The following is a 24,979-nucleotide window of genomic DNA, read 5'->3' on the forward strand; positions in this document are numbered from 1 at the left end:
ATTCTGGAAATGGCTGGTAAGGAGGGAGTTAAACATTTTCAATTTGAAATTTAAAAAAAACAAGGACAAGTGTGGACTCAACATAAAAACCGTCATGTGTTTTGTTTACAAATGTCTTTGTGCAATCTTCTATGGCATCTCCTATAACATAATATCTGGTTATAGCAGCACAACTAAACTGGCTATCTATCAACCAACATATTTTTTATTTTTTATTTTCCTGTTTCTCAGAGGTATCTTCCGATTTCGACATTGTCCTGTCTGGGCGCTCATCTCACCAACCAGAGGACTATCAAGCTCTAGTGGAGCCAATCAATCAGAGAGCCTTCACAGTCAGTGCCTGGGTCAGATACACTGCTAAAAGTGAACCCGGGACTGCTTTGTCACTTTATGGCATCAGGTAACATTACGTCGTCATCTTCTTCTTCTTCTTCTTCTTCTTCTTCTTCTTCTTCTTCTAGTTGGTGAAGGAACGTCGTTGTCTTTCTCAGCTCTGTCAGGGTCCCATACAGTTTGGTAATCAAATTATTACAATAAATAATGTTTATTCAACAAACATTAACATACAAGATGTGTGTACAGGATGAAGGCTGGAAACAGAATGAATCCTAACAAATCAGACAATGAATCCTAACAAATCAGACAATGAATCCTAACAAATCAGACAATTAATCCTAACAAATCAGACAATGAATCCTAACAAATCAGACAATGAATCCTAACAAATCAAACAATGAATCCTAACAAAGACAATGAATCCTAACAAATCAGACAATGAATCCTAACAAATCAGACAATGAATCCTAACAAATCAGACAATTAATCCTAACAAATCAGACAATGAATCCTAACAAATCAGACAATGAATCCTAACAAATCAAACAATGAATCCTAACAAAGACAATGAATCCTAACAAATCAGACAATGAATCCTAACAAATCAGACAATGAATCCTAACAAATCAGACAATTAATCCTAACAAATCAGACAATGAATCCTAACAAATCAAACAATGAATCCTAACAAATCAGACAATGAATCCTAACAAATCAGACAATGAATCCTAACAAATCAAACAATTAATCCTAACAAATCAAACAATTAATCCTAACAAATCAGAAATTAATCCTAACAAATCAGACAATGAATCCTAACAAATCAAACAATTAATCCTAACAAATCAAACAATTAATCCTAACAAATCAGACAATTACTCCTAACAAATCAGACACTAGAACGGATGTTAGTTGTGAATGATACTATTATTGAATGGACAATACAAATTTCAATACTATAGATAGTATGCGCTTGGCTAAGAAACTCACAACATTGCCATCCGGAAATATAACCGACCAACACACAAAACTATGTGTAACCTTGAACGTTTATAGTCTGGTTAATACAGTTTAGTGAGAGTTACTCATAAACGCGGATAGCAACAAACAATAACAAAGACCTGAATGATGTCGACTTCATACTAATATAGATTATTGAACAGACAGAGGCTATCATAGGGATTTAGAGTGGTCACTCATTACAAAATTTCAAATGTTTATTTTTAGGCAATTGCCAATATAAATAGAAAATTTTCAACAACAAATCAAGTAAGTAAAATCAATAATAAAGCAAGTCAAACAATGGTCCTTCATGACATGATGTTCAGTATCGCCATTAAGGACACACCGACAACAACAACAATAGGGAGGAAGTTACATAACAAACAAGGGCTCTCACTCTACCAGACAAGGCAATAATACATGGGACATAACTCTGTCATTACTACACATTCAACAACAATCACGCAGTTATTTCCCATTCATTACAGATACTGCATACAGCTATCATTGTTTTGCTTTTTATTTTGAGGGTTTTACAGCGCTTGCGACACATTTAGGTCACATCTGCGCCAGACAGCTATCATTAACAATACCTATATATATATTATTACAATTCCCCGTTTTGTTTTGTTTTATTTCACAGCTCAGAGACGAACTTCAATAACCCATCCAAGATCTTGAGCATAGACAAAGACGGTGTGTCTCTAGAATTCTCTGGTTCCAGGCGTGTCAACTTTAACTCTCCAGTGGACGACGGGTTTTGGCATCACGTAGCTGTGGTATGGGACTCGAACCAAGGATCTGTCAGGGTCTACGTAGATGGTGCTCAATCTTCCTCTGCTTCCAGTTATGGCACGCAATCCTCTGTGAAGCCCTTGTGAGTCATTAAAAAAAAAGTGTCTATAAGATAGGGGGGGGGGGGGGGGTGGCCAAGCGGTTAAAGCTTTGCACTGTGGCCCAGAAGGACCTGGGTTCGGGCCCTGCTTCAGGCACTTTCGTTTTTTTCCTTGAGCAAGATTATTAACCCCCAATTTGCTCACTTGGACAACATGGATGATTCCTGTTGACACCAGACATCTTGTTTGATGAGTTATCTATATTCCTTCGTGGAATGCCTTGGCGACGATATCTTATGATGTCGTGGTGGAAAAGGCATAATTTTTAATTTTTTTATAAGATATTGTGGTTAAAATGAAAAGAGATTTGATCTACGCTAAAAAAGAATATGTTGTGCGGCTATGTGGTCTAGTGGTATGACACTCGCTTTGGATCGGAAGGTCCTGGATTCAAGCCTTGCTTGGCGCATTCTTGCGTTCTTGGAAAAGGCTCTTTAATCATATTTTCTCACCTTACTCAGGTGTAAAATGAGTACCTGGCCGTTAACGGCATTGTCTCTGTCCAAAAAAATAAATATAATATCCAACAAGGCTGCCACAATCGACAACTCTCCGCCCTCGAATTGACTCGACCTGGAGTAACATTCAAATTCAGATTGTACAAAGACTCTTTACTCACATTCTCTCACTGTACTCAGGTGTAAAATGAGTACCTGACCGTCAACAGCGTTGTCTTTGTCGGAAAAATTGTAATATCACCTAACAGGTTTCATGTCCCGTCCTACATGTTAAATGTTGCTGTTTACCAGGTACCCCTTGTAAAGCGCTTTGAGCACATTTAGTGGATATTGCACTATATAAAAGCTCATTGGAGAAAGCTCATTTAACATATTATGTATATCAAAACCAGCTAAGTCAATTCCATCCATTTTTCAGTGGCTGGCTTATCCTGGGTGGTCACTACGACAGTAACACGGACACCGTGGACAGATCTGACGGTATGGTCGGCCGTCTCAGTCGAGTCTACATCTCTCAGAATGCCCTCAGTCAGGGTGAAGTAACGACCTTGACCTCCGACAAGGCTTCTGTCCCAGCAGGTCTAGTCGGGGGTTACTCGGTTGCTATGGCAACTGGCAAGACGTCTGCCGTGGACTATAGCAGTGAGTTGACAGCTGGCAAGTGTATGTCTGCCAGTGGATGTCCAACTCTGGATTCCAGTAAGTTGTCTGTTCTTGCCTATTTTCATTTCAGAAGAGCTCTATACTTTTGGTAGCAGTATTTGTCAGTGCTGATGGTTTTCCTCGGATCCGCGGAAATCCGTGATTTTTGTGTCAGAGGAGGAATTTCCTCCTTTGAAAAAAATGACATTTTCCTCAATCAAATTTTCTGGCTTTGAGAGATTTGATGTGCGGTGGAATAAACTGGTGCAGTTTCAGAAGATAGCTAGAGTAGTTTATCATCTCAATGGCTCTAAAAGTGGGGGTTGGTGAAGTAAACATGTGGCGTAAAGAAAACCATTCATAATTTTCCTCCTTTTCCCTTTTTGTCACCACCAGCACTGATTTGTTAAACGAAGTGGCAATTCGGACTCGAGTCTGAATAGACTCCCGTTGCTATTCGGAATCAAACTCCAATGTCCGTACGGGTACAGAGGGGAGTACAACACAATGTGGGCAGTATAGGCAGAGGGTGGAACCGATAAAGAAATAGAAGAAGAGTTCAGAAGAAATTATCTTTTGCTCATATTACACTGACTCAGTTCAGTTTTAACTCTTTTCTTTTATATTTCTATCTGGACTTCCAATTGATCCATGATTTTGTCTTTTTCGTCAAATAAAGCGGGTTTTAGACTGTTGAAGTTGCCATAGTTAAAGTAAGGATTGCACGTGCGAAGAGTAAAATAAAGTGATTTAATATTATAGAGTTAGCACAGACGTCTCGTTGTTTTCATGTCTCAGATAGAACAGGTTTTATTATCAAAAGTGAAAGTAAAAGTAAAAAGTGAAAGTAACTTCAAAATTGATCTTCTGACAAAAAGAGAGTTCCATTTGTAAGGTAACAAGTTAATAAGTAGTAATTATGAGCACAGGAGATAGTGAAACAATAATCATACAGTAAGATGAAGTTATATACTTTAACGTAGACTACCTGTTGATAGTTACTACAATCGTAATTTTGATTTGCATAAATTTTTTTGTAATTATCAATAATTAAAATATATATTTAAAAAATAAAAGAAAACTATGCTGCCACGGAGACTATTCAGACTGGAGTCCGAATAATTTGTTGACTGCACATGAGCATTAGAATTTGAATCTGAATAGCCACAGGAGACTATTCTGACTCGAGTCCGAATAGCCATAGCCTTTGTTAAATATTTTTTTTGTAAATGCTTGATAAATCATTCTTTTACTGAAGTTAGTTAGGATGTGCGAGTTGAATGCCATCAAAAGTCTGGGTAGGTCTTTCCACTTTGTTTTTAAGAGTTCATTCACATGAACGGTTTTCTAATATTTCCACCTGATCCACCTCCATTGTATAGAATGCCAAATCATCATCATTATCATCGCTATCATCATCATCATCGCCATCATCATCATCATCATCATCATCATCATCATCATCATCATCATCATCATCATCGCCATCATCATCATCACCATCATCATCATCATCATCACCATCATCATCATCATCATCATCATCATCATCATCATAATATCATCATCATAATAATAATAATAATAATAATAATAATAATAATAATAATACATAATAATACATAATAATAATAATAATAATAATAATAATAATAATAATAATAATACATAATAATAATAATAATAATAATAATAATAATAATAATGATAATGATAATGATGATAATAATAATATAATATATCATAATATACTTATATAGTGCTCTATGGTGCTTAACAATCACTCAGACTGTAGAGACCATCATACACACTCAAACGCCTACAAACATACACCCGAATACTCAAACCCACATACGGAAACTTCTCCGCATCTACATAGAAAAACTCTTTCCATCATCATCATCACATTCCTCCTCCACATTTTCTTCCTCACCTTCATTTCCCATTTGTCTCCATCCCATTATCTTCCATTTTCCTCCTCAGTATCATCGCGTCCATCCTTTTCATCCTGTCCAAACGACCAAGTCATCGTGTCTGGACGGACCAGCTCTCCCACTTGGCAAACACCGACTTCCAGTGGAGCATCTGGATCTGTCGTGAAGACCACTAAGCTTTCAGGGGCCACCGAGATGGGTTGGGGGACCACCAGTGTGGTCTATGCCGAGGTGGACCCCAATGGAAATGCTGATATTTGTTCCTTCAAGATTGACAACAGGCGTAAGTCCATAGAAATGAAACCAAAGCTAGAAGAGGTGCCTAAATGAGCCAGTAAAATGGAGAGAGAAAAAAAGCCCCCAAGGACCGAAACGTTATTTGTTTTTTGTTGTTCCCTTATATATGAGTCACATCTACTCACTTTATTTTTCTCTCCATAGAAATAGTGCGGCTACGTGGTCTTGTAGTGTGAAACTCGCTTTTGGATCGGAAGGTCCTGGGTTTGAACCTCACTCAGCGCATAGTTGAGTCCTTGGAGAAGGCTCTTTACTCACATTCTCTCACCGTAATCAGGTGTAAAATGAGTACCTGACTGTTAACAGCGTTGTCTCTGTCCGAAAAAAAATGTAATATCGCCTAACAGGTGTCATGTCCTGTCCTACTTTTTAAATGTTGCTGTTGGCCAGGGACCCCTTGTAAAGAGCTTTGAGCACGTTCAGTGGATATTGCGCTATATAAAAGCACAACATGTAAATAGTTGTGAGGCTTGCATGGATCTCGGAGAAACGAGTTAGGAAACAAACTCCACTTTAGTATTAGTCACTTTGAAGGGGGCAGCATGGCTCAGTGGTTCGGTCTTTGCTCTTACCCGAAAGGTACCGGGCTCTCTCACCCACCGCTGCGCTGTGTGGCCTTGAGGAAGATCACTTCACCCTAGCTCAATTTGCAGTGCTGCACTATGGCTGACGCCTGAGTTATTCCAGTATTCCCTTGGAATAGACCCTAGAGACAACTTTCCCCTAACGGATCAATAAAGGGTATTTTATTTTGTCTGAAATAAAACGATGCTGAAAATAATAGTCCTTCAGATCCATTAGGCTCATTGAGCCTAGAGACAACTTTCCCATTGAGCCTAGAGACAACTTTCCCATTGAGCCTAGAGACAACTTTCCCATTGAGCCTAGAGACAACTTTCCCATTGAGCCTAGAGACAACTTTCCCATTGAGCCTAGAGACAACTTTCCCATTGAGCCTAGAGACAACTTTCCCATTGAGCCTAGAGACAACTTTCCCATTGAGCCTAGAGACAACTTTCCCCTATGGGATGAATAGAGGAGATTTTATTTATTTTTATCTAGTTCCAGCCCAGATTACAATTTTTTTTTGGTCTCCCTTTTTGTTCTAAAAGGTTCATCGTGTGAACGACCAGTCGACAACCCAGGCCAGATCCAGTCTTGTACCGAGATCTCAGGCATCCTGCGTTGTTCCGTGTCATGCAGTGGATCCCAGAAACTCTCTTCAGCTTCTCCAAAGTATTATAGTTGTGGCAGCAATGGCATGTTTGACGAGGCGTCCAGAGTGTTGCCTTTTGAATATCCTTCGTGTTCAGGTAAGCGTTGATCATTAATCAGTCTGTCTATGAGAGCTTTGTGTAAAGCTGACATGGCAGTTTTTTGGGAAAAAACCCCCAAATTTTGCAAGCTAAAAACGGGGAAATTTGCAACAAAAAAATTGCAAAAATTCGCGATTAATTTTCCTAAAAACCCATAATTAGTTCATGAAAGAGAAAGGTATTTATTTGTTTTTAAGGGTACTGTAAGGTCAAATCAGCGCCAATACAAAGAAGAATATGAGATAGCAAAAAAAAAAAAGAAACTATTCTTGATAAACATCTTTCACGTTCTACACGAGCTATCAAATTAAAAGAAAAAAAATTTGCCTTTAAAAAAAAACAAAAAAAAAAAAAAAAAAAGATATTATTATTGTTTTTTTTTTCTTTGCAAAATCTCAAAAATATGCAAAAAAATGCACATTTTGCGGCCGCAATGCAAATCAGTGAAATTATGCAATTTTTTTTGTGGTTGCAGCCGCAACCGATGCAAAAAGCCGCCATGCCAGGTAAAGCAAATGATAATCGTAAAGTCATTTTTAAGAACCAAAGCAAAATCACAAATCTAAATCTGAGTGATACTCGGCTGCTAGAAATTGTAAAAAGTAATAAACAATAATGAATAATACAACAGCTTCAAAAAAGAACAAAACACCAAAAACAGAACATTTTGGGCTCAAAACCCTTCTTCAGCCAACCACAAAAAAAAAAAAGAAAAAGGAACAATAAAGACATAAATATATTTCTAAATTCCAGATAGACGACAGAGATATTTTCTAGGTCTTTCCAAAATTTTTCTACAGAGATAGGGAGTATTAAATCATCATTCTAAAATGATAACTTGATTATTCTCCTTTCCCAGCATGCACCACACCAGAAGTAGACTGGACATTCACCATGGACTACCAGCTGAATGGAAATCCAACCTGTGGCTCATCCAGTCAAATCCAGGCACAGACGACCTTGATCTCTGACATCAAATCGACCTTGACCTCTCTAGCAGCTACGTGGTCCAGTCTTTGTGGCAGTACATCTTGTAATGATGTTAATGTTGTCACGAAGTGTAACAGTATTGGAATTTCTGTCTCTGTCACAGTCACAGGATTAGCGTGAGTTTTATCCTCCTCCTTACTCTATCTTATGTTTATATACATATATTTAGTCTAACTGGAGTCCTGTTTTTTAAAGTTTTCTTACATTCGAAGCGGCTGCTCTCCGCATATAGTGTGCATGCATTGCTTGAGAGTATTAATTTATTTTCTTTCTCGATGTGACTTTGATGGTTTTGAAATCTTTATTTTCCTTCATCCCAGTCCCAATTTAAATATATATTTTTTTCCATTTTATTTTTCAGACAAACTATCAGCAAATTTGATCGATCTTCGTCCAAACCATTTGATGAAATCATCGCTATCTCTCTTGTAGACAATGAGCTTTTCACCTATTCGGTATGGTGGAATTTCTTCTATTTCTTTTAAATTGAAAATACTTGTTACGATAACGCACTAAACGAAAAATATTTCACTTATATTGTGACATGTCTTATGTTCAATGATATTGTGACATGTCTTTTATTACAGTTAAACAACATTGAGCATTGTCAGTGACTACATATATAATGAATAATATTAAATCATTTGTATAGCACGCAAATTCCATGAATTCATGCTCTAACTTAGGCGCTTTACGATGAAACACAAATTCACAAAAGTAAAATATAATAAAAACTACAGCACTGAAAGCTTAATTTGAAAAACATTTAACTAAAGGCTACTTTAAACAGTTTTGAACATATATATATATATATATATATATATATATATATATATATATATATATATATATATATATATATATATATATATATATATATATATATATATATATATATATATATATATATATATATATATATATATATATATATATATATATATATATTATATTTATATATATATATATATATGATAATTTCTTGTGAATGTAGCGTTGTTTTGTAAAATATATATATATAACAACTTATAAATTATTTTTAAAAACAATGAAATAATAGTGCTCAACTTTTTGATAAAAGGAGTTATTTATCAAATATTTCAAGTATTATAATTATAATTATAATCAACTTCTACAATATTGTTTCGGGCATTCGCTCTCACCAGATGAGAGCGAATGCTCAAAACAATATTCTAGAAGTTGATCATAATTATACTTGAAATATTTTATATATAACAACTTATACATCTAACAAAACAAAACCCTTAAAACACTTTTTAAAAATCGTCTTTTGTTTGATTTTGATGACAATAACCATGAGAGACTTTCATTCATTCTGTCCACTATTCAGGGCCGGGCAGTGCCAGAGTTCCAGTCCTTTGTGGTGACGTCGGTACCGACATGTCCGTCTGGATCCGTTCTCATTGGAGACTGTTGTTGTAAGATTTTCATTCTAGTTCAAAGTCTGATATCATTGCGGCAATTTGATTCAGTAGTCTGATGTCACGCCGCCCGGCAATGGCGGCCATCTTGGTTCTAAACAAAGAAAATCATTACTTTTTATTCTTCATGCTGGCTAGAACTTTTCATTTGCCTTGTGATTAGAATGTGTAAAAGTCAAAACATGATCAAATTTATGGGGTTTTTTTCCTCTGGATACGCTTTTATGCTTGCCGGGGAAATATTTCATACGGGCATCCGCCATTGTTCCGATAGTTTAGAGCCAGTGTTACTAAGTTACCATGTGTCATAAGGAAGGAAGTGACGTTACGACTGTTGAAGAGTATTTGGTCTTATATTGATATATATATATCTGAAATTGAATGTAAGCTTCAATTTAATAAGCGAAAACAGATAATTGGGACGTTTTGGGTTTCCCCTTTATCAACAAAAGGATGAATATAACACTACAGATGAATGAGATAATGTGATAGTGACGTCCACTCAAGAGTTGAGTGAGTTAACTCAGATTTTATACATTAAGCTTTAATTTCTATTTTTAGCCTCAAGTTCGCTGGGGATGTAAGACTGTAATGAGACAAATGATCACGTTTTATGTACTTTTTACTTTGACTTTGTGCTGGAATGGTAATACAGTTGATGTTGAGATATATGTATTGGTTTAAAGGGAAATGATGACGAGGAAGTTAAGGATGGTAATGGTTTATATATTATTATTATGTTGTAAGTGAATTGAGGGGAAATGAGCATAAGGAAGAGGTTGATTTAAAAGAAAAAAAGAAAAAGACAAGGAGGGGATAATTAGGGGGGCAGTGTGGCTCAGCGGTATGGTCTTTGGTTCGTACCTGAAAGGTACCGAGTTCGATCACCTGCTGCTGCAATGTGTGGCCTTGAGCAAGTCACCTCGCCCTTGCTCAATTTGCAGCGCTGCACTGCGGCTGACGCCTTGGTTATTTCAGTCTTCCCTTGGAATAGACCCTAGAGACAAAATTCCCCTATGGGATGAATAAAGGGAATTTTTTTTTTTAATTCAAAGTTACAAAATATAAAATAATAATAATAATAATCTTTATTGTCCAAATAGGCAATTATTGTTAGGTTACAGCTCTTGTAATAGGCGAAAAAGTAATTAAAATAATGGTAATAATGATGATGATAATAATAAAATAATAATAATAATAATAATAATAATAATAATAATAATAATAATAATAATAATAATAATAATAATAACAATCATCATCATCATCATCATCATCATCATCATCATCATCATCATCATCATCATCATCATCATCATCATAATAGTAATAATAATAATAATAATAATAATAATAATAATAATAACAATCATTATCATCATCATCATCATCATCATCATCATCATCATCATCATCATCATCATCATCATCACAACAATATTAATAAAAATCTTTTTCTCTCTTCCCAGCGGAATGTGGCTATGGCTACTACTTCAGTACAAGTTCCAGTGGATGTGAAGCTTGTCCTAAAGGCACCTACCTGGATGTGTTGGGATCGTCTGGAGTGCCCAGCGCCAGTCCTTGTAAGGCTTGTCCAGCTGGCACCACCACCGATTCGGACGGCAGTGGCAGTAGGAGTGATTGTTTTGGTCAGTTTGAGGCATTGTCATGTTTTGTTTTTGCTTCGTTTTTGAGGGTTTTACGGCGCTTGCAACACATTTAGGTTATATCAGCGCCAGTAAAAAGGGAAAAAATGGGATAGTAAAAAGTTCTAGAATTACAATAAAGCACATAAGAATAAGGCAGACAAAGGGGAATTGGTTCAAAAGGGAACAGATGTAGATTCCAAGAGCACACTATCAGTGTACTTAAATTGAGATCACCTAAAAGTCTCATCCAGACACAAGCACATGTCCCAACTAAGAGGAATACACTCAAATGTTTATAAATCATATATAATACATAAATAAAACATAATAGAGTGCATAACAGAGAGAGATGATTTACAAGGAAAAAAATATAATCTTCCAAAACTAACTATACATTTGACTGTTTCCCTCCTAGCCAAGGTATCCGGCTGGGGCCAGGACAAAACCAAGTAATCTCATTCCAAGACAAAGACAGAAAGCATGTTGGAATCATGAAAGCAATGATTTACTCACTCAATCCTAGAGATTTTCGCTACTTCTCAATATTAGAAAAAAATGGGTATTAAAAATAAGCGTGTACATAGATAGTTTTATTCAACTATCATTAACATGCAAAAAAAATAAAATATTAAAACATTCACTTTGATACTACGCCTATAATTTGTCTCATAAAAATGTAATAAATAAGCATGGGGTAAAAGTAACCCTGGTAAACTATGGATATAGTCTGTGTTAGGGTTGAGTGAGTTCAGTCTTGATAAAGTGTAAATCTTTACAAAGAATTTTTGTTATGTTTAGACAATTTAATATTGATTTTGTTTTTTGTTTGTTTTTTTTTAAAGGTTTTATGGCATTAATAGCAAATTTAGATCATTTAAGTGCCAGTAAAACGGTGAAAAAATGTGATTTTAGATTTACAATTAAAAGCATATAAGAAAAAGTAAGACATAAGGGGGGAGGGGGGCTGTTTGAATAGATAACAGGGAGGGGATATTCCAAGAGCACACCATCAGTGTACATAGTCTGAGATCACCTAAAAGTCACATCTGGACACAGTGTTACAAACGGAAATCAGAATTATGTCGTTTGATTGATTTACCCTAAGAGATAACTCAAAATGTGTTCTTTGCATTTTATTTTTGTTTCCTTCAATATCGCCTCCCTTTGAATTCGGTAAGCATGGATATAACGGTACTTTGCTACAACAGGGATTGTTTTTTTGTTAGTCCCACCATCCCCGTTGTATCCGATCTCCATTGTCAATACACAGCTTCCAGCGGCCTAGTATCATCATGATGAATTTTGTGTCCGTTACTGATTTTAAAATGTTCAAGTAGGCAGGTATACATGCTTTACGATTGGCTATGAGGCATGAGCTTAAGGCTGGTGGATTTGTATCCGTGGATCTGTTCCAATCTTTATCTAATGCTTGAGTAATGAGTTAATAATTTGATGTAAGCCTTTATGTCATGCGACATCAACTGAATGTGCTCAAAGATGTGAATTGTGTGTTAACAATGTAGGGTGGAATAATAATCTTTATGATCTCGAGTCCTAATTATCATCTCATCTTTTTGACAGCATCTTGTAGCCAAGGTTCCTTCTACAACTCAGTCACGGGTCAGTGTGAGGTGTGTCCCGTTGGCTTCTACTCTGACCAATCTGGCAGCTTCTATTGTAACGGATGTCCATACGCCGAAAGTACATCTGGTCCAAATTCCACATCACGAAGTGCTTGTTCTTGTAAGTATGGCCGTAGGCTCTCCCACCTTTACACGAGATGATTCAGTATTGTCATGAATAATAACGTGAAGTTGAATGTAAGCTTCAATTTAATTTACAAAAACAGATCAAATGAACGTTTCGGGTTTCCCCTTTATCAACAAAACAGGATGATTGAAACACCACAGATGAATGAGATGATGTGGTAGTGGCGTAGAGAGAGAGGAGGACTTGCGTGAAGCAGAAGTTACAGACTTCCTCCATGCCTGCCTGTTGCTAGCCCAATGTAGCAGCTCCGGAACCGACATCTCTGTCCATTCTTTTATAATGTCCAGCCACATCTTCCTTTGGTGCCTTTCGTCTGCGCTGGCCTTCGACTGTGCTCTGTAGGACTTCCTGCTCAGGCTATCGTGTCGAGTATGCTGCGCTGTGTGGAATTGAGCAAATCACATCGCCCTAGCTCAATTTGCGGCGCTGCACTGTGGCTGATGGCTGGGTTATTCCAGTCTTCCCTTGGATATTTGGACCCTAGAGACAAATTTTCCAAATGCTATGAATAAAGGGAATTTTATTTTTTTAAAATCAAAGCTAATCCATGCATGCATGATCATTCTTTTCAGTTGATATTTCATTTGATTTGACAATGAATTAGAAAAAAAAACCACTGGCATTTCTGCGTCATTCTGAAGAAACTCCCCCCAAAAAAAAGAAAAAAAAAAAAAAAAGAAGAGAAAGTTGTGGATACATCCAATCAACAGAATGCATCTACGACTACGACACGAAGAATTCCACAATTTGACTCTGGATTTGTACAGACCCCATTCTTCAGCTATATTGTAAAATTCCGCCATCCTTGCACAAAGGCTTGCAAAATCCTCCTCTTCTTCATCATCCATCCCTTTAGTTTTTTGACCTGCCGTTAGTGGTAAGACATTTTATTTGATGCCTCAAGTGATGAATATTTAAGAGACACAGTTCATCACAGAAATCTGCTTCTTAAAGTCAAAGCATTACAGGATTTCTAACAATGTCACCAGCTGGATTGAATCCTTTCTGAGTAACAGAGTCCAAAACGTAATTTAAAAAATTGAGCTTTATATAGCGCAATATCCACTAAATGTGCTCAAAGCTCTTTACAAGGGGTCCCTGGTCAACAGCAACATTTAACACGTAGGACGGGACATAACGCCTGTTAGGCGATATTACAATTTTTCGGACAAAGACAACGCTGTTAACGGCCAGGTACTCATTTTACACCTGAGTACGGTGAGAGAATGTGAGTGAAGAGCCTTCTCCAAGGACTCAACTATGCGCCGAGCACGAGGCTCGAACCCAGGACCTTCCGATCCGAAAGCGAGTGTCATACCACAGACCACATAGCCATCAAAGGGAAAGAATCAAAACACGACAAAAGTTGAGACAGGAGTACCCCAAGGCATTGGTTTTGGGCCACTCCTCTTTCTCATTTTACATCAATGACTTGCCAGAAGGTCTACATCCGGGGTCCTCCACGTTGAAATTGGTCGCAGACGTCTTGTTTGATGGATTTTCTATATTATGTCTTCATGGAATGCCTTGGCAATGGAATCTTGTGATGCTGTGGTGGAAGGCTTATTTATTGTCTATTTATTTGTCTTTAATACAAAATTACTATTTCTCCTGTTATTTATCTAGTTATCAATACACAAGTCATTATATTTGTTAATCAAGAAGTTACAATTTCAATGAAGCCCAATCACACTACGATTCACGGCCATATTGGAGGAAACGATCAAATTTCAGTTTAATGTTTAATCAAATCTGGTGTGTTGAAGGTTTTACTCTGTGTGTTGATGAATTATGAGTCAACAATGATTGCTTACAAGTCTGGTGTGTTGAAGGTTTTACTCTGTGTGTTGATGAATTATGAGTCAACAATGATTGCTTACAAGTCTGGTGTGTTGAAGGTTTTACTCTGTGTGTTGATGAATTATGAGTCAACAATGATTGCTTACAAGTCTGGTGTGTTGAAGGTTTTACTCTGTGTGTTGATGAATTATGAGTCAACAATGATTGCTTACAAGTCTGGTGTGTTGAAGGTTTTACTCTGTGTGTTGATGAATTATGAGTCAACAATGATTGCTTACAAGTTCATGTCTATACACTCCAATTTTATTACAGATTTCGATTTCGCTTCCTCTTCTCTTAATAATGACCAACCTGGTATGAGCTGATTTTTTGAAATACCTTACAGTAGTATCAATAATAACATAATGATAATAAAGATAATGATAATGATGATAATAATAATATTAATCATGATTATAATGATAATAATAATAATAATGATTATAATAATAATAATAATAATAATAAAAAAAATAATAATAATAAAAATAATAATAATAATAATGATAATAATAATAATAATGATAATAATAATAATAATGATACTAATAATAATGATAATAATAATAATAATAATGATAATAATAATAATAATAATAATAATAATGATAATAATAATAATAATATAATAATAATAATAATAATAATAATAATAATAATAATAATAATAATAATAATAATAATAATAATAATCCTCTCCAGCCTCTCAACAACAACAAAAAAAGAAAAAAAACAAAGAAAGTTATCCCATATTTACATTTTACGTATCCCATGGTAGAATTGAACAGGAAAGAATGATATGTCATAATAGATGTATAGTTAGCTAGATAGCGAATTTATAAGCCAAATAGAAGGAAAAAAAAAGAAAAAAATTATTTTAATTATTTTTGTTGTGACTAAGAAGAATTTTATGTCTGAATGAAACATTCCATTTAAAGTTAATTGTTCTTTATTTTTTAATGTTATTTTGTTCTTTTTTGATGTTATTATATGTTCATTATAATTCAATGCTTTTTACAATCTCGACACTTATTTTTCTCTTCTCACCCCATACCTACTTTGATATAGATGAATATTTCTTTGAATATTTTTTTACAATCTCAAACTTACTCTTCTCTTCTCACACAATATTTTGATATCATAGCATAGAGGTCAACTTTTCCGTTATTCAAGCTTTGAATATTTTTTACAATCTCAAACTTATTCTTCTCTTCTCACACAATATTTTGATATCATAGTCATAGAGGTCAACTTTTACGTTTTTTAAGCTTTGAATATTTTTTTACAATCCAAAACTTATTCTTCTCTTCTCACACAACAACAATGTATTTTTTTATCATAGAGGTCAACTTTTCCGTTATTTAAGCTTTGATTAACTCACTCAACCCTAGCCATTATTGTCCATGCTGTCCAATCTCCCTAGCAATTTGTGATGCTTTTAAAATGTGAAGAAAACATATATATATGTATAGCACTTCGGATTGGGAAGTCTTGGGTTCAAGTCCCGAGCAGTAAATAGTTGAGTCCTTGGAAAAGGCTTTCTAATCACATTATTTCACCGTACTCAGGTGTGAAATGAGTACCTGGCCATATTACAGCTTTGTCTCTGTCCCAATTAAAATTGTAATATCGCCTAACAGACGTCAGTCTTGTCCTCTATGTTAGGTGTTAGCTGTTGACTAGGAACCCCTTGTAAAGCACTTTGAGCACGTTTAGTGGATATTGCGCTGTTTTCTTTGTTTTTTTTGTTTTTTAAAAAGAAACTACAATGTTTTATGAATTGTCTAACAAAGATGTAAATAATGACAGAGTAGGAATAACAACAGTCATTTACCGCGATAGTGTTAGGGTTGAGTAGGGTTAATATAACCCTCTGGACAGTTTGCTTCTCCCCCCACCCCCCAGGTTTCTGTCATTTAAATCGGACAGTCGCAAGCATGTACCGTCAACTGGGGTCACTTTGCCGTAACCGTCTCCTTACCAACCATAGGAAAATCGTCACATTCGTTACGATCCAACCAGCGCTTTTATCATTCAGATTTCTTTTTAAAATCACACAATTTAAAGAAAAATTGTTATAGCTATAAAAACAGGACACTGTGTTTGTAGAGTTCATGTTGTTGATAAATATTATGCATAGAATGTATTTGTTGCTTTTCTGTTTGAGTGAGTGTAAATTATTTTTGGGGAAAATTCTGAAAATGGCTGGCAGGGAAAGGGTCAAGGGGTGACTTTGCCTCTATAGATTTTGGAGAGACAGACTAGATTACAGCTAGATTTGCAAAAAGTTCTTTCTTTTGATGAAATATCACATCCTCTAAAATGGGAAATAACTGCAACAAGCCTATAGGTTATAGAAGGGGTCCAAAGAAGAGCTACCAAGCAGCTCCCGAGTATGAAAGAGATGACACACGAAGAGAGATTAAGAAAACTGAAATTACCAACACTAAGTTATAGAAGAATAAGAGGTGACATGATAGAAGTGTACAAAATGTTAAATGGAAAATACGACCAAAAAGCTGGTAATCTACTTAAACCCTGGCCCGAGCACTCCCTGAGGACAGGAACAGGGGGCACTTCAAAGAAACTTTTCACACAAAGGGCCCGACTAGATGCGCGCAAGCATAGTTTCGGTGTTAGAGTGGTTCAAGTGTGGTACAGTCTACCAGAGAAAGTTCTCAGTGCTGATTCAATTAACACATTCAAGAACAGACTGGATAGCTATTGGAAAAACCAAGAAATCTTCTATGATTACAAGGCTAGCATCACATTCTGTCTTCACGGTAATCGGCAACTGGAAGAAACAAAGATGACACCTGAGTCCAGCGAAGAGGAACTTTGAGAACCTATGCTGGAAATCATCTCTAAGTATCTCTAAGTAAGCCTGAGATGAGAATACTCAAAATGCTCCAATTCGGTTGAAACAAAGTCTCACCCTAAGAGGCAAGATCATCCGAGTTGATGGTACTCTATATTATTATGTCTGAGCCAAGTTGCTAATGCTTTGATTGCTTGCTTTAACATAATGCTATCGAATTATATTCTTTGTTCCAACAAAGATAGACAATGACATCGGCATACCTATCTACTTGAATGGATCGGTACAGGAAATTTGATGACAATCACTCATTTACGGAAATGGAAGAAATATTACCTATTGCCGATTTTGATTTCACAGCAATTGTTAGAAAAAATGTGTTTCCCCCCTCCCCTCAAGTTCCCTTAATTTCTATGAGAAAAAAGTTTTTATAAGTTATAGATAGTATGCGCTTGGTTAAGAAGTTCACAACATTGACATCCGGAAGTATAACGGACCAACACACTAAACTATGTGTAACCATGAACGTTTATAGTCTGGTTAATACAGTTTAATGAGAATTACTCATAAACAAGGATGGCAAAAGACAAAAACAAAGACCCAAGTGACGTCATACATATATATATATATATATATATATATATAAATTATAAAAACAAAAACCATGAAATAATAGTGCTCAAAACATTTCAAAGATAATTATGATTGTTTGACTTCTACAACGTATCGAGCGTATATATATATATATCTTCAATTTTGTTTATTACTTTTTACAGTCCACAGCTTCTAGCAGCTTCGTATCACAATGCTTCACTTATCCTTCTTATTTTTTCACTCACAATATTTTAAATATTTCATCATTCTTTTCTTTTATCTTTTATTCCTACAACCCATAAGACAGTTTTTATTCCCACTGTCTCCGTCATACAAATTAGGCAGGAATAAATATGATATATACTCATTACAATTATAACCAAATTGCTATTAATCCCAACTAAAATACTATCAAATATTCTCTGTTATTAGAACAATATATACACTTCACTCCGGATAATGCCAACTCTGTTAATCGCAATTTTCGGTTAATCGCACTATTTACCGAGAAACAGAATTAATTCTTAATCAAATTCACTGGTTAATTCCAACAAACTTTGGTTCGTCACTACAAATTTTCGACCGCAAAAGGTGGAAAAGAAATCAATCAAATAAAATTTCATGATTAAATTTCACCCTGGGTGAAATCATGTTAGGCTAAAGAATCGAAAGTGGGTGGGGTTTAATGCTACAGTAGTGTGTTAACACCATATTAGAGACAAAAGAGGGCAGGGCTTTGCAGTACGGGTTTGTGCGGTGATCTGTGACTAATAGATAGGAGGCATAGTCTACACGATGGTAGAAAATGAGACCACCAACCCAAAGTGTATTTTGTTGGGCTGATTTAGATACTAAAATATTGAAAGAAAAATATAATAATAGGTCAGAGAAGTCATGACAGAGAGTAATTGAACGTTGGAACGCATTGCCAGCAAATGTCGTTGAAACGCCGAGCGTCAATGCTTTCAAAAATAGATTAGATGCTGTGATGGAAAGTTATGTGCATAGTGTAGAAGTGCCTCCCACCCAAAATAGCTATGATCAAAAGATCAGTAGAGAAAGTGTAGTGTAGGCTAGCCCCTGATCACAAGATCAGGTAGGGAAATGCATTAGATCAGTTGTGAACAAGACATTCAGTGACTGGAAAGACTCGGCGACAGGCCAGTGGCCTAATCAAGCGACGTCGATACCTTCTATTCTATTCTATGACGTCACACCTCCTACTCTTCCAGTTCCCATCTCCTTGGAAGTATTTTGTAACCAGTCCTTTGGAAGACTTATGATGAATAGGTTATATAATTGAATCATAAGGTGGCGTCACGATTTTGCTACTTTATCTTCTAACAGATTAACTAGAATAATAGATGCTTTTCAATGCCTTATATATAATATATATGACATGATATTGAAACAATCTTTATAAATCGCATAATGTATGTGACCCATCGTCCCAAAAGGGTATTATGTCGGGATGAACCAGATAGTAAAAAGCCAAATTAAAGCTAGACTGGTCAGAAATTTGAATTATTGCTATTTAGCATTCTAAGATACGATATTCATTCTCTTCAATAAAACATACAAACTCATCACAAGTGGGATATTTCTGGCTATAAATTCAATTTCCGACACAATACCGTTTTGAGGCGAGGGGTCACATATGTATTTGATTATGGCTTGCTTACTTTACTTAAGCCCTTAGTCCCAGTAGTAGCCATAGGCCATGAAATAATATGCTTCGCCATTTGACTCTTCCTTGTGCTGTCTTCTCCGCCTGCTTCCATGTGTATCCGCCTCTCTTTGCTTCCTCCTCTGTGCTTCTTTGCCAAATTTTTCTTGGTCTCCCTGGTCTTATTTATCATTGTCAGTGTCTTGATTATGACAGACATTAGTCATATCTTAATTCACCCAATTCTTATTCATATTCATATCTTAATTCATCCAATTCATATCTTAATTCATCCAATTCATATTCATATCTTAATTCATCCAATTCATATTCATATCTTATTTCATCCTATTCATATTCATATCTTAATTCATCCAATTCATATTCATATCTTATTTCATCCTATTCATATTCATATCTTAATTCATCCAATTCATATTCATATCTTAATTCATCCAATTCATATCTTAATTCATCCAATTCATATTCATATCTTAATTCATCCTATTCCTATTCATATTTTAATTCATCCAATTCATATTCATATCTTAATTCATCCAATTCTTATTCATAACTTAATTCATCCAATTCTTATTCATATCTTAATTCATCCTATTCTTATTTATATTCATATCTTAATTCATCCTATTCTTATTCATATCCATATCTTAATTCATCCAATTCTTATTCATATTCATATCTTAATTCATCCAATTTTTTGTCGATCAAGTTCTTAAGTTTGGTCAACAGAACTAGCAGGGTTTTTTTGTTCCAAATTTACTAAGATAAGATATATTTTGTTGATCCTTGTAGAAATTATAATAAAGTATCACAACACAATTCGGTAATGTTATTCCAACAGTTGCGATTATCATTGCTAAGCAAAGCTGCAGCTTCAAGCATTGAATGGAATGTTTATTTAACAATGAATTAAAAGAATTTTCCCTAAATTTAGTTTTACACCTTGAAATATTTATGTCCAATTTATCACCTCTGGTGAAACTAACAGTAGAGAATGTAAAAAGGATTGTTGTAACCACGCCATTGACCATGTGTGTCTATGTGGTCTAGTGGTATGGCACTCGCCTTCGGATCGGAAGGTCCTGGGTTCGAGCCTTGCTAGTTGAGTCCTTTGAGAAGGCTCTTTACTCACATTCTCTCACTGTGCTCAGGTGTAAAATGAGTACCTGGTCGTTAACAGCGTTGTCTCTGTTGTCCGAAAAAATTGTAACATTGCCTAACAGGCGTCATGTCCCGTCCTAAATGTTAAATGTTGCTGTTGGCCAGGGACCCCTTGTATAGCGCTTTGAGCACGTTTAGTGGATATTGCGGTATAATAAAAGCTCAATTGACCAATTGTAATAATACAGGCTGTATGAATGAACCGTCCTCTTACCAACAATAGGGGAATCATCTCATTCTATTACCATGCAACCAACCTTTCTTTTTTTAAAAGAATTTTTTTAAAAAGAGCTTTTAAGCGCAATATCCACTAAATGTGCTCAAAGCGCTTTAAAGGGATCCCTGACCAACAGCAACACATGTAGAATGGGACATGACGCCTGTTAGGCGATATTACTTTTTTCCCGAACAGAGACAATGCTGTTGACGGCCAGGTACTCATTTTACATAAACACCTGAGTAAGGTGAGAAAATGTGAGTAAAATGCCTTTTCCAAGAACTCAACTATGCGCCAGTGAGGCTCAAACCCAGGACCTTCTGATCCGAAAGCGAGCGTCATACCACTAGACCACATAGCGATATTTTCTTTTTCTGATTTCATTTGTAGGTACATCACGGTATTTATAGAAATGTTTTTGTCATAGCTATTAAAAACTTGACACTGTGCTGTAGAGCTCATTTTGATGAACAATATTTGATATAGGATATACTTGTTGCTTTTTATGTTTGAGTAAGAAGTCTATTTTTATGCTGGGTGGGTGTGACGTTTCTAGAAACATTCCAAAAATAGCTGAAAACGAGAGAGAGAGTTAAATCCCAACGAAGCCTACCAAATCTTAACTCACTCAATCCTAGAGATTTTTGCTACTTTTCAAAATTGGAAAAATATGTATTGAAAATGAGCATGTAGATACATAGAAAGTTTTATTCAACTATCATTGACATGGAAAAACTAAAAACATTAGCTTTGATACTACGCTTATGATTTTTTTCTTAGAAAAATGTAATAAAGTATAGGCATGGGGTCAAAATAACCCTGGGTAAACTACGGATATAGTCGGTGTTGGGGTTGAGTGAGTTAAACCTGGGGGGATCTAGAGTTGTCCATCTTTTCTATTCTGACTATTAATTAATTTCATTTTTATTTTTTGTGTGTGTGTGTTTCATTTTCAGTGAACCCGGTCCCCATCACCACAACGGCACCGTCGACTATTTCACCAGATCCAGGTAAGAAGAACTGTCACGATAGTATGTAGTCTTTTCCACAGTTCATTTTCACACTTTTCTATCTCTCTCTCTTCCTCTCATTTTTGTTCGTTTATATATTTGGTGTAATATACAAACCACCCGATCTATCCCTCCCTCACCCCCATCCCCATTTTAAAAACTTTTTTGCAGTTGCTTTTACTCTACACACACACGCACACTCTCATACACAAACACATACATATATCCTCTTCTATTCTCTCTCTCTCTCTCTCTCTCTCTCTCTCTCTCTCTCTCATTCTCTCTCTCTCTATCTCTCACTCTCTCTTTCTCTCTCTCTCTCTCTTTCTCTCTCTCTCTCTCTCTCTCTCTCTCATTCTCTCTCTCTCTATCTCTCACTCTCTCTTTCTCTCTCTCTCTCTCTTTCTCTCTCTCTCTATCTCTCTCTCTCTCTCTCTCTCTCTCTCTCTCTCTCTCTCTCTCTCTCCCCCCCCCTTTAAAAAAAATTTTGTTTTGGAAATTTTTATATTATTTTACTTTTCCCCCCTTCTCTTGCTCCTCTTCTTGCATCCACATCCAACATCCTCTCCATACATTTTCATTGTTTCCACATTTGACAAAGTTTGATATTTTGTAACCTTCAATATTTGTGTTTGTTTTTCGTCTCCTGACGAAGGCCAAGGGCCGAAATGTTGTTTGTTTTGTGCTGTTTGTTCCCTTATATATGAGTTACATTTACTCACTTTATCTTTCTCTCCATTTTACTGGCTCATTTAGGCTTCTCTGTTTTTGATTTTCACTTTGCCAATCACTCGATCAAGATGCGTGATTGTTGTCGCAGGTGTAGTCATGACAGGGTTATGTCCCATGTATTTTTAATTTTAAAAACTGAGTGGAGCAGGTACTTATGTTGATAATAACAAGAAATGAAGTGAGTAGGAAAGTGCCAGAAGACAACAGAGAATAAAAACTTCGCGTTGGCGATTTGGGCTCGAACCCACCACCGTACTGGTACGACAAACTCTGCTTGGCGGGGAGATCATGACTCTACTCGACAGTATTAGCTATCTACAACCCTGCAACTTGTTATATAAAAGCTCAAGTTTTTGTTTTTAAAAAAATCTTCATTACCATTTGTGACCCTCCGTCTCAAAACGGTATTATGTCGGAATGATTCAGACCCCAGAAAGTGAATTTAGAGATAGAATGATAAGAAATTGGACCTTAGAAGCTTTTGCAAAGCAAAAAATAGTAATTATACTCCAGCATGACGTAATGAAATTAAACCCAAATTTGATATTTGTGGCTATGAATTCAATTTCCCTAACCTAGTGCATCCCGACATAATACCGCTTTGACACGGAGGGTCACATTTTTGTTTGTTTCAGTGAATGTTGGTGCCAGTACTAACGATGATGATGATAATCTTTTGTTTGTTTCAGTGAATGTGGGTGCCAGTACTAACGATGACGACGATAATCTAGTCACAACTCTTCTCATCGTTCTAGCCATCATTCTTCTAATCATCGTCATTATCATCATCATTCTCTTCTGTTGCTTCAGGGAATGGATGGAGAGATTGTGTAAGTATCGACATCTTTGTCAATTTGTCGACGTTTCTAAAAATGTTTGTCAAATCTGTGAATGATAAAGCTTTATTTCTGTCATTCTTTCTTTCTTGCTTCAAGTGTTGAGGCAGGAAAACCTTTGTATACCAATAACCTTGTTTATTGCACATACTGCAAATGATTAAAGGACAAAAGAAATATTTTTTTTATCTTCAACAATATAACCATTCCCCTTTTTTTTTCTTTTTTTTTTTTCACTTTTTTCACTGATCATTTATATTGTAAAGTGCCCAGAGCTTGTGTTTTACAAGAGAATGAGTGCTGTATAAATGTGTATTATTATTATTTTTATTATTATTATTATTATTATTATTATTATTATTATTATTATTATTATTATTATTATTATTATTATTATTATTATTATTATTATTATTATTATTATTACTATTATTTTGTAAACTTCATGCTACAATGTAACGTGGATGTTTGTCACTAGCAGTTATCGTGTTTTGCAAACTTCACCTTAGAATGTAGTGTGGATGTGTAACCACCATTTGTAGAATGTGACCATCTACTCCTCTATATGCCATGTGTACACAACCCTTCCACTCCCAACAGGTCCTTGTCTGACCACCAAGATTACACCAGAGTCCAAATCACAGTGGCATTACGTGGACAGGTCAGTGCCTAACGTTTTAAGAATTTTTATTTGATGCCATTTTAGTTTTAGACATGCTAAACTTTACCAAGATTTAGGCAGAATTTTTTTTCTAAACTATAATAGTAGTAGTAGTAGTAGTAGTAGTAGTAGTAGTAGTAGTAGTAGTAGTAGTAGTAGTAGTAGTAGTAGTAGTAGTAGTAGTAGTAGTAGTAGTAGTAGTAGTTTTAGTAGTGCAAGTTTAGTGACTGGATAGTGGAGGACGATGTGATCGCTGGTCTCTGGAGCTGCCTGACATTTCCGGCAGGCATCACTGTTCCCAAGTTTCCATTTGCACATAATATTTGATGCAGTTCTGCCATGTCCTGATAAGAGGCGATTTGAAGAATACCCAGTAGCCTATTTCCTGGTGTTGTGGAATACTGGCATTCTTTTTGGGGGGATCTTGCTTTTAAGTTTGCAAACTATATGAACAGCAAACACCACGTTCACATGAAATCAAATTTAAAAAACTAGATTCAATCCAATCCAGACTGTTGTGTTTGAACACAGAAAATACACACAACGCATTATTTCGGGTTGGTGTATATATTTCCAGTTTATCGTAAAGATACGTTGGTTGAGATGTGTTGAGACATTTAAAACACATTGCCATAACTTTGTACAATATTCGCTCCTTAACTTGAAGCCAATGACACTCTTTTAGCCGAGGT

At 35.7% G+C, this 24,979-nt stretch overlaps 1 protein-coding gene across 1 annotated transcript in view; it reads left to right on the plus strand.

Moving 5' to 3' along the window:
* LOC144959577 (uncharacterized) overlaps nucleotides 1-24,979 on the plus strand; it is a 173,005-nt gene that overhangs the window by 141,708 nt on the left and 6,318 nt on the right. Inside the window, exons 48-61 of the mRNA XM_078892197.1 lie at nucleotides 232-400; nucleotides 1,982-2,215; nucleotides 3,111-3,391; nucleotides 5,318-5,551; nucleotides 6,678-6,878; nucleotides 7,741-7,987; nucleotides 8,233-8,326; nucleotides 9,223-9,310; nucleotides 10,783-10,962; nucleotides 12,544-12,705; nucleotides 14,845-14,886; nucleotides 22,005-22,058; nucleotides 23,480-23,620; nucleotides 24,227-24,287. Of these exons, the coding sequence (XP_078748323.1) occupies nucleotides 232-400; nucleotides 1,982-2,215; nucleotides 3,111-3,391; nucleotides 5,318-5,551; nucleotides 6,678-6,878; nucleotides 7,741-7,987; nucleotides 8,233-8,326; nucleotides 9,223-9,310; nucleotides 10,783-10,962; nucleotides 12,544-12,705; nucleotides 14,845-14,886; nucleotides 22,005-22,058; nucleotides 23,480-23,620; nucleotides 24,227-24,287 (2,188 nt within the window). The remainder of the gene's footprint in view (nucleotides 1-231; nucleotides 401-1,981; nucleotides 2,216-3,110; nucleotides 3,392-5,317; nucleotides 5,552-6,677; nucleotides 6,879-7,740; nucleotides 7,988-8,232; nucleotides 8,327-9,222; nucleotides 9,311-10,782; nucleotides 10,963-12,543; nucleotides 12,706-14,844; nucleotides 14,887-22,004; nucleotides 22,059-23,479; nucleotides 23,621-24,226; nucleotides 24,288-24,979) is intronic.

The sequence above is a fragment of the Berghia stephanieae genome, chromosome 14 (genome assembly GCF_034508935.2).
Source record: "Berghia stephanieae isolate SIO BIC M18660-M18661 chromosome 14, UCSD_Bste_1.3, whole genome shotgun sequence".
Classification (NCBI taxonomy): Eukaryota; Metazoa; Mollusca; class Gastropoda; order Nudibranchia; family Aeolidiidae; genus Berghia; species Berghia stephanieae.